The following is a 14,343-nucleotide window of genomic DNA, read 5'->3' as shown; positions in this document are numbered from 1 at the left end:
GGTTGTCAACTTGACTACAGCTGGAATGATCTACAATCCAGAAATGGGGGGGGGGGCACACCTGTGAGAGATTTCCTGCTTGGTTTGAAGTGGGCGACTCTGCTTCTAGTCCACACTTCTCAGGAAGAAAGATACACGTCTTTGATCTAGAGCTTCAGGTAGGAAGACACACACCTTTAGTCTGGGCCACACTTTCTTCTAGAAGTCTATGTAAGGCCATAGAAGAAGGCAGCTTTTTCTTTTCACCTGCTTGCCCTCACCTTTTAGATGGCTTGGTCCCATGTTTTCAAAAATACTTCATTTTAGAGACGAAGAAACTGAGGCCACAGAGAGTGAAAAGTCTTAGTTAGAGGCACGTGGTGTTTTGTGTTAGTGGGAGCCATCCCTGTCATCCTGTAGTTGAAGGCTAGCCCCCAGCTGCAGCTGTGCTTTTGGGAGGTGTGCAACCCAGCTAGAAGATGTAGTTCTCTGGGGACGGGCCTCGAGGATTAAACAGGCCCTGCTTCCTGATCCACTGAACTATGAGCAAGCAGCCTCACACCCCCACTGCCACCACAGACAAGGAGGAGGCCAGCTGCGGTCTCCCCAGCCTCAGTAGCCTGTCCCCTCTCAAACCATGAGCCTAGGTAAACTCTCCCTCACGGAAGCTGCTTCTTTGAAGAATCTTATGACAGTGATTAAAAGAACAAAATATCTAATGCGGTAAGCGGCTGGGCTGGAAGGTACAAGCAAGAATGAGGTGAGATTAGCTTGGAGTCAGGACTGTAGGAAGATGTCTAAGGAAACCTACGAGGTCATCCCTGTTGGGTGAGGAGTTTGAAGTGGTGACTAAGGCAGCTTAATCTTGTCCTGACTCCATTTTGTGTCTCCCTAGACAATCCCCAGCCCTCAACACCCCTAACGTTGGTTGCTTGGCTGGGATTGACTCTAGCCGTGGTCCAGATGTATTAACCAAGATAATTAATGTTTATTCAAACTAAGCATAAATTAAAATAACTGAAAACACTATAAATCAAATTGTCATGTTGCATCTGAAATAGCCACTATGTTCTACCAAAACAAATGTTGTGTGGCTACTCTGTCCTCATCTAACATTGGTGTGACCGTGGGGTTTTGGCTTTCAGAACACTGTACGCCTAAGCTTCAGCACCGAGAACCTTTTTGAGATGTTAGCCTTCCAGAAAGAAAGAACTCAGTTTGGCCTCATTTATGCTGTGGTCTGCCTTTCTTGCCTCTACTGTAACAAAATCTCATGAGAGAGACAGTACTTGGGGACCATCTGCCACAACTAGGATAACGTCTGAGAACCCAAGAGAAAGATCTCTCTTCCATGGCTTCATGCTATTTCCTGCAGCCAAACCCTTCCCTCTCCTCTCTCCCTGCACTCTTCCATGGACACCTGGAACTCCTTAACCAGTCTCCACCCCCCACCCCCCCACCCCTGTTCCTCCAGGGAAAGGAGAACAACATCTGTTAGCTCCTGTGCTTACATCTATTTAAAAGCACAGCAGGTAAAGGCATTCACCACCAAGCCTGAGCACTCAGAGTTCAGTCCCTGAGACCCACACAAAGGAGAGAACAGCTTCCTGAACATTGTCCTCTAACCCTCTCTACATGCGTGCACTCCCCCAACACACAAAAATCAATCGATCAATCAATCAATACAAATAAACATGTAATAAAAATCTGAACCCATGTTAAAATCTCTTCCTGCTTCAGGCTGGCTCGCACTGAAGTTCTTTTCTGTAGTAAAGCCAAGAATCCCATCTTCACCTGAGTGTCGGGGGCAGGGAGGGGAGAAAAGAAAACTCCTCGGGCTGCTGTAGTGACAGTGTGGAACAATGGCTCCAATCCGGGCACCACAGCCACTGGGAAACCCTAGACAGTTGGTGGAGCTTGGCCAAGAGGCTGCACATAGCCACATATGCTCTCCCAGCACTTGCAGCATCTACCTCAAACTTGGCTCCCTACTTTGAGTTCTCAGCTACAGCCAACTCCTGACATCCGAAGCCAAGAGGAACTTCCCCCAGATTTCTAAGAACAAACACTGAAACACGGAGCAAGGCCAGGAGGCACTGATAGTTTTCCTGGAATCAGACATTCACAGGAGGGAACAGTTGTTTCATTGTGAGTTTTATGCACACATTCCCAGAACCTCATCTTCAACCCATTCAGCTGGTTTCCGTGTGCTTAGCTCACCTGATGATTGATTTTCAGTCTCACTCACTTTCCAAAAAATGTATAAATCATTCTAAAATACAAATTACCCACAACAGATGAGGCAAGAATACAGAACTAAAGTTCTGAAACTGATATTTTGATGACATACATTTCCTGTAGGTATGACCAAGATGAATATGGCACTTCTCGTTGGCTTCAGACAGACAGGGATTGTTGTATTCTAAGTCCATTCGATAGTGGAGGACTGAACATGTAGAGAATTTTAAGCAAATAGTAATATTTGCTTAAATATTAATTAAATATTAACCAAATAGCAATCAGATTCATGCTGGGAAACAGCCCACATCCTGGTAGTCTGGAGTAGCTAGCCTTGGTCTTAGTCATAGTACTTAAAGGAAAAATAAAACTGAGAAGGAATTTTGTCAAAAATATAAACCATAAGCTGGGTGGTGGTGGTGCATGCCTTTAATCCCAGCACTCGGGGGGCAGAGGCAGGAGGACCTCTGCAAATTAGAGGCCAGCCTGGTCTACAAAGCGAGTTCCAGGACAGCCAAGGCTACACAGAGCAACTTTGACTCGGGGGGGGGGGGGGGGGGGGGGGAATATATATATATGTGTGTGTGTGTGTGTGTGTGTGTATACATATATATACACACACACATATATATATATACATACATATATCAGTTATTTAAAAATTTTTAAATGTATTGTTAATTTATGTGTATGCATGTAAATCTGGTGTGTATGTGTGCGTGTGTGTGTGTGTGTGTGTGTGTGTATGTGTGTGTGTGTGTGTATATGCCCCCGGAGGCCCTTAGAACTTGAATTATAGACAGTTGTGGCTGCTGGGAACTTAATCTTGGGCCCTGTGTAAGAGCAGCCACTGCTCTTAACTGCTGAGCCATCTCCCTAGACTCCAAATAAAATAAGTATTAACTTTACTTTCTAAAAAGGTCACACAGACCAGTAAGAAGCATCATGAAAACCAATCCTCAAAACAGACAGCCACTGGTCTAGACTGCACCAAGTAGTTAGCTAACACAAGAAAAATGACCAGCCTTGTTACAATAGAAAGGCATCATCATTGTCATCATCACCATCATGTATTATTATTATTGATTTAATGTCTCACCAGTTTCTATAGTAAGCATGTAAAATAATGCCTCTCCTTACTGGCAGGGTTGAAGGACACTCTGGCAGATTCTGTGATCCTTTTAATATTGCAGGAAGGAGCTGGGCGGTGGTGGCGCATGCGTGTAATATCAGCACTCAGGGAGGCAGAGGCAGGCAGATGGCTGTGAGTTCGAGGTCAGCCAGATCTACAAAGTGAGTCCAGGACAGCCAAGGCTACACAGAGAAACCCTGTCTTGAAAAACAACAACAACAACAATAATAATAATATTGCAGGAAGGGTCACTGATAACATGTTTATGCCCTTTAACTCAATGTCTCTATTTATGGGATTATATCAAACAGCATATTAAGAAGTTATATTTATGAACAAAGATAAGGTGAATTTTCTATTTGCTTGTTCGTCTTCTGCCTTTGCCTACTACTTCTTTCTATTCTTTCTATTCTTTTCCTCCTCCTTCTTCTTTCTACTTTGTTTTTACAGTCAGGCTCTAACTGTGTAGCTCTGTCATGAAACTTGATTTGTAGGCCAGGCTGGCCTCAAACTACAGAGATCTTCTTGCCTCGGCCTCTCAAGTGCTAGGATTAAAAGCATGTACTAGTATGCCTGTCTTATAGTGATTCTTCCCCCCTCTCTGTTTCTCTGTCTCTCCCTCCCTCCCTTCCTTCTTTGCTTCTTTCTTTTTCTCGAGACAAGGTTTCTCTGTGCAGCCTTGGCTGTCTCATAACTCACTCTGTAGACCAGGATAGGATTAAAGGTGTGCGCCACCACAATGCATTTCTTTAAAAGTTTGTTCCACCATGTTTTAATCCTTGCGATTAATGACTGTTCGCTATGCAGTCTCTCCGTGTTCTGGGAACCTGAACACAAAACAGGTGTCCTTCGAGCCGGATTCGAACCAGCGACCTAAGGATGTCCAAAGCAGTCTCTCTACAGTCCTCCGCTCTACCAACTGAGCTATCGAAGGATCACACTAGGCGTTTCTAACAAGGGCATAAGTAGACTGGGTTCAGGTTTTAACTTTGAAAATGGCTTTATGTTTCTGAGTCTCTGACTTCCACAGGATTCCCGCTATGAGCTGCAGCCACCACACCTGATTTTAAGCAGTGGTGGGATAAGATAAAACTCAAAGCTTTAAAAAAAAAAAAAAAAAAAAAAAAAAACTCAAAGCTTCATGAATGCTAGGTGGGTCCTCTACCAAATGCCAATTGCATTATTTATACTAGGAAAAGACTAAATATCCCACATCTTGGCAAATATATACTTATTAGCCTTGTTTTGACTTATGCAGGAAAACTTACAGATTGTGTTTACGATGTACATAGATATAAAATAAATACCAGAACAATGTATGTCAGATATCATTGATTGATGGATACATGGTGATTTCATCTATAAAATTGTTTTTGTTTATTTTTCCTATTGTTCTGTTAAAAAAAAAAAAAAAAAAAAAAAAAAAAAAAGGACATTCAAAACCAAATAAGAAATTGCTGATCTCATGAGTGACCTCGCAGGTGGAAGCTCAAGGTCCTTGTGAGCTGTGGTCAGTGGAATCCTGCCACCCACACAACAACTCCTGACAGTGTCTTGTGGAAAAGGTCAGCGATGGAGAGCAGAAGGCATTGTGGGCTCAACCCTTTAATTATTTGCAGGTGTGGTGATAAATTTACTCCCTGGGCGCCTAGTCTCTCGCCTGTTCGGCTTTTCAATTACACTTCCAGGTGGCTCCTTCCTCAGCAGAATCCAAACAAAGTATTGATAACATCAATATTTTTTCTAAAAAACAAAACAATGCCCCCCCCCCCAAAGAAACAAAACAAAAAACAAAAAGCAAACAAACAGACAAAAACAGCTCACTTTGTTTTGTCCTCTGTATACACCTCTTGCAAGCCTGGATCTTGCTATGTAGCCCAGGCCGGCCTTAAACTTACAATGACCCTCGCGACTCCTGAATTCACATGGGCTAAAAGACCTGAAGCTACAAAGGTACATCAATGGCCTACCGACCTCACGTTTCATTTCAATTATCCAAGCCACCTTTCCTTTTGTTCCCAATCCCTATGTTCAACCAGCTCTTTGTTCACATATTAGCATTATGCGCATGTCCGTCTCCTAGCAAAGGATAAAGAATTCCACACTTTGAAAAGCTTCTCCACCAACCTTTAATGTAAGCCTCAGGGAGGCAGAGGCAGAAGGATATCTGTGAGTTCGAGGCCAGCCGGATCTACAATGACAGTCCAGGACAGCCAGAGCTCTGTGTAACTGAGAAACCCTGTCCTCTTAAAAATAAAAAGCTCCCCCACCCCAACGCCCACGCCCAAGTAAAGACACTTGGCCACCTGGGGGCAGGCTTCCCTAAAAACACACAGCCTCCTTCCTTTTTTTTTTGGCTCTAACTTTGGTCCTGGGGCTACAAAGAGATTTTTTCTCTTGGTCCCTGTGGCTCTGGCTCCTTTTTCTTCCGTGGCCATTGAAGTCGGTAGGTGCTTCACTCTCAGCTCCGCGTGCAACAGAATAGCACAACTCTCTCTGGCCAGCTTCTCCTCTGTTACCAGGCTTTCTGTTCCTCAAGCTCTTCAGCTCTGCCTCCCCTTCTCTAGACTCCGCAAGGTTGTATGTGTGTAACTGCCTCCCGAGCGCTGGGCTTACAGGTGTAAAACACCACCTCCCATCTTTTTCTCTCTCCATTTCATTTCATCTTATCTTTACGGCTTTATCCTTATCATCATGTCTAAACACGAATAACAAAATATTCTACTCAATATGATTTTGCTTTACTGTCGTAAATGCAGAGATTCCGAGATCTCTTCATTATCTACAACTGTGCCTTGCAGCTCCCTTCTGGAAACAATTGAGGGTTGTAGGGCTGAGCTTGCTGTTTTGTGCATGTCTGGCCAGAGAAGAGAGAGAGTGGGTAGACGCTGTTGTAACGTGGATGGAAAATTACCCTGCAGGGGAAATATAGAGCCCTCCACGTTGGAAGACGCTGGCGGAGAGCAGGGTGCTTGCAGAGAGCCCATGGTTACCCTGACCATTTCTCTCCCAGCCTGAAGCTTCTGGCAGACTCCATCAGGAACCTGTTGCCCCCAGCAAGGTCAGAGATGCCAGTTGCCCTCAACTCCTGCCTCTTGGTTTGGCTGCTCACCCTCACCGTCCTGCAACTGCCTGTGCTGGATTCAGGTATGTCTCTGCTCTAGCCCTCTCTCTCTTGCAAGGTTGAAAGGTCCCGATAAATATTTGTGACCCAGTTTGGCTCCTGGTGCAGACCTCCACCAGAATCCAGTGAGTTCAAAGGAAATCAAATACAGGTGGTAGTGCACACCTGCAGTCCCTGCACTAAAAGGGCAGAGGAGGATCTTTCTGAGTCCAAGACCAGCCTCGGCTGCATAAAGATCATCAGGACCAGCCAGGGCTACATAGGGAGACCCTAGTTGTTTCCCTTTAAATCAAAGGAATTGGAATGTTGGGTGTGGTGGTGGTGCGCACCTGTGGTTGTTAACACTTGAGAGTTGAGGGCGAGAGGACCAAGGAGCTTAGGCCATATAGTGAGCTGGAGGCCACCCTGGGGTTTATGAGATCCAGTTTGAACAATAAGCAAACCAACAAAAAGGAATAGTAGACAGCTGAGATCCTTACTTTACAAGAAGCCTTGTCCGTGGGTCCTCCATCCATCCCACCGTCCTATCTGACCTTGTGGGGTTTTTGTTGTTGTTGTTGTTGTTTTTTGTTGTTGTTTGTTTGTTTGTTTGTTTTCTGGCAGCTCCCTTCGATGTGGTCGCACCTCAGGAGCCAGTGCTGGCTATAGTCGGCTCAGATGCCGAGCTGACTTGTCACTTCTCCCCAAACGCGAGCGCGGAGCACATGGAGCTGCGGTGGTTTCGAGCGAGGAGGTCGCCAGCGGTGCTTCTGTACCGGGCTGGCCAGGAGCAGGAGGGCCAGCAGATGGCTGAGTACCGCGGGAGGGCGACCCTGGTGACCGACGGGCTCCGGGACGGCCGCGCTACTCTGCGGATACTAGATGTCAGAGTCTCGGACCAAGGCGAGTACCGGTGCCTTTTCAAAGACAAGGACGACTCCGAGGAGGGCGCTGCGCATCTCACAGTGTCTGGTGGGTACACAGGGGACCTGCATCGCCTCCTCACTCCGTGTCCAGACGCTCACTTTAGGAACCACCGGGTTCATCCTCCAAGTCACCGGATCAGTTCCCAGAATTGGTATAAGTTGTGTGTGTTTTCACGTTTATGCAAGGCTATGGCGAGCATGTCAGATGCTCTGAGCAGCTTCGTGAAGTCTAAGGACTGACACCCTAACGGAGTGTGGTCCGTTGCTGGAGTTCTTAATTCACCTCCAAAAGGTCCCCCCCCCCCATATTACTCATACTCTCTCCCTCTTCTTCCTCTCTGAGGTAATAAGGAAAGAATACACTGAGCTGACTTCCCTTGCTAGTGATCCTACTCAAGCAAACTTTCCACTCCATTTTTCCCCCTGGGAAACCAGAAAGCTATATCCAGCGAGAATTTGAAAAAAAAAAAAAAGTGAAAATTACTTTGCCAATGGTAAGGCATTATAATACTTTCGTGTATATTGCCTTTCTTGATTTATTGTTATTTAACTTACTGTTGTTGAGACTGGAGCTTCTGTACCTCCGTCTCAAATGTTTAGGAACCCGTTTAAAGCCTTTCTCAAGTGCGAGAGGCATCAGGCAGCTCAAAAGAGTAAACTTCCCACACCGGGAGTCGAACCCGGGCCGCCTGGGTGAAAACCAGGAATCCTAACCGCTAGACCATGTGGGAACTGCTGCTCCCATTCCGCTTTTGCCTCCTCCTCCCAAGTACAGGATTACAGGTGTACGCCACACTTGCTCTTTTGGTGGGACAAAAGGAAAGGAAATCGGAATCTATATGCACAGCAGATAAGCACTCTATCAACTTAACTCTACCCTCTAGCCTCCAAAAATACGTTGTCATGTTTTCCCATATTTAATGTACCAAATGTAGCTCTCCTGTTATTTTTAGGGAAAGGCAGCTTAGAAGTTGATTACACATGTAAGTGTGCTTGTTATGTTTCAGCTGGGTGAACTGACAACCTGTAATTCAATCAATCAACTGGGAGATGGGGGCAGAAGAGCTACCAGCTCAAAATCAACCTTGAGTACTTGGAACCACTTGAGTTCCAGGACAGGGTGGCAACATAAAAGCAGCCTAAAGTAACAGAAAAACCCACCTAAATATTTGATGACATTAAACTGTTTCTAGCCTGGAGTTGGGAGTTGGTAGTGCCTTCCTTTAATCCTACCCAGCCCTTGGGAGGTAGAAGCCGGCCAATCTTCAAGTTCAAGGCGAACCTGGTCTACAGACCAAGTTTCAGGGCAGAGAGAAGCCCTGTATTAAACAACCAAACAAAAACAATCTGGGCACCATGGCCCACACCTGTAATCCCAGCACTCACGGAGGCAGAAGCAGGCAGATCTCTGTGAGTTTAAAGCCAGCCTGGTCCACAAAGTGAGTCCAGGACAGCCAAGGCTACACAGAGAAACCCTGTCTCAAAAGACCATAAATAAAAATAAATAAATAAATAAATAAATGTATATAAAAAGTTCTTGAGTCAGCATCCTCAGTAAAGGAAAGTTAAATTATCATCTACAAACACCAATAAAACAAAAACCAAAAAACCTCCAAACTCTGCTCTCAAGAATATTTTCTTAAAAAAGAAAAGAAAAAGAAAGAAAGAAAAAGAATATATTTTTTGGGAAGGAGAGGCGTGGCTTAGTTGGAGGAGTGCTTGCTTAGCATGCACAAAGCCCAGGGTGGGATCTCCAGCACTGTATTGCAAATGCTGTGGTGGTACATGTCTGTAAGCCAGCACTTGGGAGCTAGAGGAAAGAGGATCAGAAGTTCAAGGTCACCTTCTGCTGCATAATGAGTTTGAGGCCGGTCTGGGCTACATGAGACCCTGTGTAAAAGGAGAATGTTTTTCCATTCATCCTAAAATAATTTAAGCTTAGTTGTCTCGACCTCCAAATGTCTCATGCAAGTCTAACCACAGAGCTCTTTCTTGACTCTGGAGTTCCTAAGCCACCTTTCAGCCCATTGCTCTTGCTGTTCCTCGTGGCTGGACAAGCATCTATCTCCGTGTCTACCTATTGGACTTTTGCTTATGTTGACGGGCATGATCCCAGTAAGGCATCATCCATCTCTGATAAGGTATAGGAAATTATTTTTATTGATCCTTCAGTCTTCACACCCACCCACCCACCCCACCCCCCAGTCCACTTTTGCCTCCTCTGTGTCTTTTTCGGACTAAGACTCTCAGGCTCCCAGGAAAGTATCCACTGAAAGATTAAGGGCAGCTTCTCTCCATAGCTGTGGGCTCTGATCCTCACATCAGCGTGAACGTTCAAGAGAACGGAGAGAGGGAGCTGGAGTGCACCTCGTCAGGGTGGTACCCGGAGCCTCAGGTGCAGTGGAGGATGGCCAGCGGAGACATGTTACCATCCACATCAGAGTCCAAGAGGCGTGATGAGGAAGGCCTGTTCACTGTGGCGGCTTCCATAACAATCAGAGACAGCTTCGTAAAGAACGTGTCCTGCTGCATCCAGAACACCCTCCTTGGGCAGGAGAAGGTAGAAGAGATCTTCATACCAGGTCAGCGGAACTAGTGCTGGGTTCTCACGATGACAGAAAAGCTTTGTCCCTGGGGACCCTCCTGACTGGACCCCTTCTTCCTCAATAAACAGGGAGACTAAATTGTTTCTCTGACTTGACTGTGCCCTCCCTGAACCTCCCCTCCCTCCCTCACTCCACACTGGAGCTCCATATAGGGTGCCAAGCTCCTCTAGGAAGCAAGCCTTCTCATCTGTCCCCTCTGCTTTAGCAGGAATTGTTCCTTGTTTGTTGGCCAATGAGCCCCATTCTGTACTGTGTGTGGTTACCTTCCTCTTCCTTCTATACCCCCTCACTGAGAGTTATCAACAAGGGGTTCATGTAGCCCCAAATGACCCACCAGAATTTTATTTCACATAATTCTTCAGTTCTCTCTTTGGCCCAGGGTCAAAATCTTCTTTTTCTTTTCTTTTCTTTTTTTTTTTTTTTAGTTTTTTGAGACAGGGTTTCTCTGTGTAGCCTTGACTATCCTGGACTCGCTTTGTAGACCAGGCTGGCCTCGAACTCACAGCGATCCACCTGCCTCTGTCTGCCTCCTGAGTGCTGAGATTAAAGGCGTGCGCCACCAGGCCAGGCTTCACATCTTTATGAAAAGCTTACCACGAAGGAGCAATTCCTGCTGAGGAAGGTGGGAGGTTGTCAAGAGCATCCCTGTCTGTATCCTCCTCCTTTGGTACCAGGAGAGAAGCTGTTGAAATTATTCAGTTTCCCTAATCATTGTCTTTCTTCTTGTTTTGTTTTGTTTTAGCTCCCTTCGTGCCAAGACTAACTCCCTGGATAGTAGCTGTGGCTGTCACCGTGCTAGCCTTAGGGCTTCTCACCATCGGGTCCATATTTTTCACTTGGAAACTGTACAAGGAAAGATCCAGAGAACGGAAGGATAAGTTTGGCTCTAAAGGTAAGTCACAGCACCCACGTGGATTTCTTGTCACAGCTTCCAGAGAAGGTTGGACTCAGGCCTGTTCAGATGACTTTCAGGAGGAAGGGATTATAAGCCTTCTAAAAATCACAGATACCTAATGTGAAGATAATTGGATGTGACATAGGCAGAGTCAAGAATCAGCTCTAATTGTCATTTTATGTCTGATGTTCTCTCACGGTCCAGTTTCAGGCCCTCTGGCCAATTCTAACTGTGTTTTCCAGGAAGAATCTTATTATTAGGATCTAGTCCTAAACCAAGAGGAACTTCCAGATGATTTCTTAGAAATATTCTGTTGTTTCGCTGGCACCATTTCTGTTCCCGCTTTGCCAGCAGCGTTTCTGCTGCCAGGGCACCATGGATTAAACAGTGTCTCTTTATGTGTTTCTCAGTCTGGCTTTCCCCTTTCCTGTTATTAAAAAGCCACTGAAATCATTTTGTTTGTTTTCCAGAGAGACTTCTGGAAGAACTCAGTAAGTTGTCTTCTTGTTTTTTGACCCACAAGATTTTTCTCCTTCCTATCTGTTAGCCCACTACTGACAGTCTCTCTTTCTCTCTTTACATTGCAGGATGCAGAAAGACTGACCTGCATGAAGGTCAGTGGTTCTGAAGGCCTCACTGCCTACCTCCAAAGCCCTACCCTGGGAGTCAGAAACGCGTGAGGCTCGAACACTCAAACACTCAAACGCCCTCTTTAGTGATAGGATAGAAAGGGGGAAGGTGACGTGAATGGCTTCAGCACTTTCTGTTAGGCATCCAAAGAACCACGGAGGATAACTAGCAGAAAAAGCTCCTTAGACAGTATCCCAATAGCTAGGCAGTTTTTAAAAATTAATTAATTAATTATTATGTATACAATGTTCTGCCTGCAAGTACACTTGCACACAAGAAGAGGGCACCAGATCTCACTGTAGATTGTTGTGAGCCACCATGTGGTTGCTGGGAATTGAACTCAGGACCTTTGGAAGAACAGCCAGTGCCCTTACATCATTCTGTAGCAGCCAGCAAGTGATGGGGCTAGAGAGAAAGTCTGTTAGTGAGTGGCCAGCCAGCTCTATCATCTCCTACAAGTATGCTCTTAGTCTCTGGGAAGCATCCCTGATAAGATAGGCTGACGTGGCCTCTCTCTGCCTCCAGTTGACGTGACTCTGGATCCAGACACAGCTCACCCCCACCTCTTTCTCTATGAGGATTCAAAATCAGTTCGCCTGGAAGACTCGCGTCAGATCCTGCCTGATATACCAGAGCGGTTTGACTCCTGGCCCTGCGTGTTAGGCCGTGAGACCTTCACTTCAGGGAGACATTACTGGGAGGTGGAGGTGGGAGATAGAACCGACTGGGCCGTTGGTGTTTGTAGGGAGAACGTGGTGAAGAAAGGCTTCGATCCCATGACTCCTGATAATGGGTTCTGGGCCGTGGAGCTATATGGAAATGGATACTGGGCCCTCACTCCGCTCCGGACCCCTCTCCAGTTAGCGGGGCCCCCTCGTCGGGTTGGCGTTTTTCTGGACTATGAATCAGGAGGCATTTCCTTCTACAACATGAGTGACGGATCTCTGATCTATACTTTCCCTACTGTCTCTTTCTCTGGCCCCCTCCGTCCCTTCTTTTGCCTGTGGTCTTGTGGTAAAAAGCCCCTAAGCATCTGTCCAGCTGCCAGTGGGCCTAGGGAAATCACAGTCATTGCTAATAGCCAGGACAGCGTTCCCTCGTCCCCGCTGGGGGAAGGCTCTTCTTCAGGAGACACACACCCTCCACTGTAAACTGATACCATCCTCACCTAGCCAAGTGGCATCTTAATGACTATCCCAGCTCCACGATTCCCCCTTCCTTTGACTGCTCCTCCATGGCCCAAACTTCAGCTGCCAGCTTCCTTCAGTCCCATTTCTTCCTACTGAGTGGTGATGAATTCATCTTGCAAAGGCGGGTATGTTGCTGCCAGAGAAGGCAGGAAGGACAGCCTTCCTAATATGTTTCTATACTAATCCTGAGGAGATAGACAGGTGATTCTTAAACCATTTACAGTGCTCACATCCCTTTAGGCCACCGCCTACATTGGAGGGCTTGGTACAATCACTTGAGGCAGCATGCCTAGCACATGCTCCAGTTTTGCTTTCTCGTGCTTAGGGAGCATTGTTGTTTTATCAGTCTCAACTGCTGTGCTCCCTTGGCCCTCACTGCAGTGGTTAACCACCTCTTAGGTACCTTCAGTTTCCTTCCACCGCCATCCTTTCCCACACCGTGCCATTGCTCAACATAGCCTACCGAGCCACCCTGCATTCCGCTTTGCCTTAGGGTCCTCAATGTTTCATCCATAATATTCAACCCAGCGGGACAGCTTGCTTCTATTTGTGTCTGCTCCAGTGACCAGTGTTTGTATGAGACTTGTTTTGTACAATGGCCGGTGTGTGTATCCAAGCTCTTCCACTTTTATGGTATTTTTCCAGCTATTTGAATGGGCATCCTCGTGGACTTTGCCAAATAAATCTATATCTTTGATTGCTGCAGGCGGCCTCTGAACTTTCTTTATCCCAATAAGAGGGACTGGATTAAAGTGAAACAGAAACAAAAGCTGCCTGGGAACGCACTGCCTGCCACAGCAGTGCCGATCTACATGGTCCCAGGCCCACGCTTCAGGAGAGATTTACCAGAGCCCCCAGGCATGAGAGCTACTCATGAGCATCAAACCACCTTCCCAAAGGCTCCTGTGCTGACAGCTTCCTGCTCTCAGCCTTGTTCCAAGGGTAACTTCATCTCTATTCCTACTAAGGTAACTTTGTTGGTGAGTTATCACCAACATCTGGCAGGGGCTGTGCAAGAGGAACCGCACAATGGCTCTAGAACTCATAGAATGCGGCCCAACTGTTAGCACAACCACAGTGGTGTGCCTCGAGGAGGCAGAGCAACAAGTCCTGAGGACCTCATGCTGTTAGGGAACATTGCTCTGCGTGTTGCCCTGTGCTCACCACATCCTTCATAATATAAGGGTCGTGTGAAAACTAAGGGGGCTTCCAGCCCCTTGCTGGGCAGTGTCACTGGCACTTACAGTAATAGAGCCTAATCTTTTTCAAAAATTGCTGCTGGAGCAGATGGATGATTCAACCACCACCCTGAGAAAGGCCTTAGAGACGTCGATTGCTAGCAATGACCACCACCCTTAGAAAGAATTTGGAAAAACAGATTGTTTAGCAAAGTTAGGTAAAGATGTTCTTGCTAGTGGCTCTGATGTAGAAAATCTTAGAGAACAATATGAAGTTAAGAAAAGTACACTTAATAAATAGTAAATTTATTTTGAGGTTGGCTAGCAAGAACAATAGCTCAGAGTAGCACTGGCCGATGTGACTTGAGCTGGGCTGGTGACTGAGAAGACAATTAACTTCCTCCTTATACCTGGTTTCTTTTTGTTGTTGTTGTTGTTGTTGTTGTTTTGGTTTGGTTTGGTTTGG

At 46.2% G+C, this 14,343-nt stretch overlaps 1 protein-coding gene and 2 non-coding genes across 3 annotated transcripts; 1 reads left to right on the top strand and 2 right to left on the bottom strand.

Moving 5' to 3' along the window:
• Nucleotides 1-4,194: 4,194 nt before the first annotated feature.
• Trnay-gua (transfer RNA tyrosine (anticodon GUA)) lies at nt 4,195-4,283 on the bottom strand. Its single transcript is given in 2 exon segments — nt 4,195-4,230; nt 4,247-4,283. It is a non-coding gene; the product is annotated as a tRNA-Tyr (tRNA).
• Nucleotides 4,284-6,417: 2,134 nt separating this feature from the next.
• On the top strand, nt 6,418-12,660 carry Btn1a1 (butyrophilin subfamily 1 member A1). The gene is made up of 7 exons (XM_051168419.1): nt 6,418-6,496; nt 7,077-7,424; nt 9,679-9,960; nt 10,727-10,876; nt 11,350-11,370; nt 11,467-11,493; nt 12,035-12,660. Exons 1-7 carry the CDS (start codon nt 6,418-6,420, stop codon nt 12,658-12,660), a joined length of 1,533 nt encoding a protein of 510 aa, XP_051024376.1.
• On the bottom strand, nt 8,038-8,109 carry Trnae-uuc (transfer RNA glutamic acid (anticodon UUC)). The gene has a single exon. It is a non-coding gene; the product is annotated as a tRNA-Glu (tRNA).
• Nucleotides 12,661-14,343: the final 1,683 nt, after the last annotated feature.

The sequence above is a fragment of the Acomys russatus genome, chromosome 3, assembly GCF_903995435.1.
Source record: "Acomys russatus chromosome 3, mAcoRus1.1, whole genome shotgun sequence".
Taxonomy (NCBI): domain Eukaryota; kingdom Metazoa; phylum Chordata; class Mammalia; order Rodentia; family Muridae; genus Acomys; species Acomys russatus.
The sequence above is the reverse complement of the archived record's forward strand: the minus strand, read 5'-3'. Positions and strand labels throughout refer to the sequence as shown.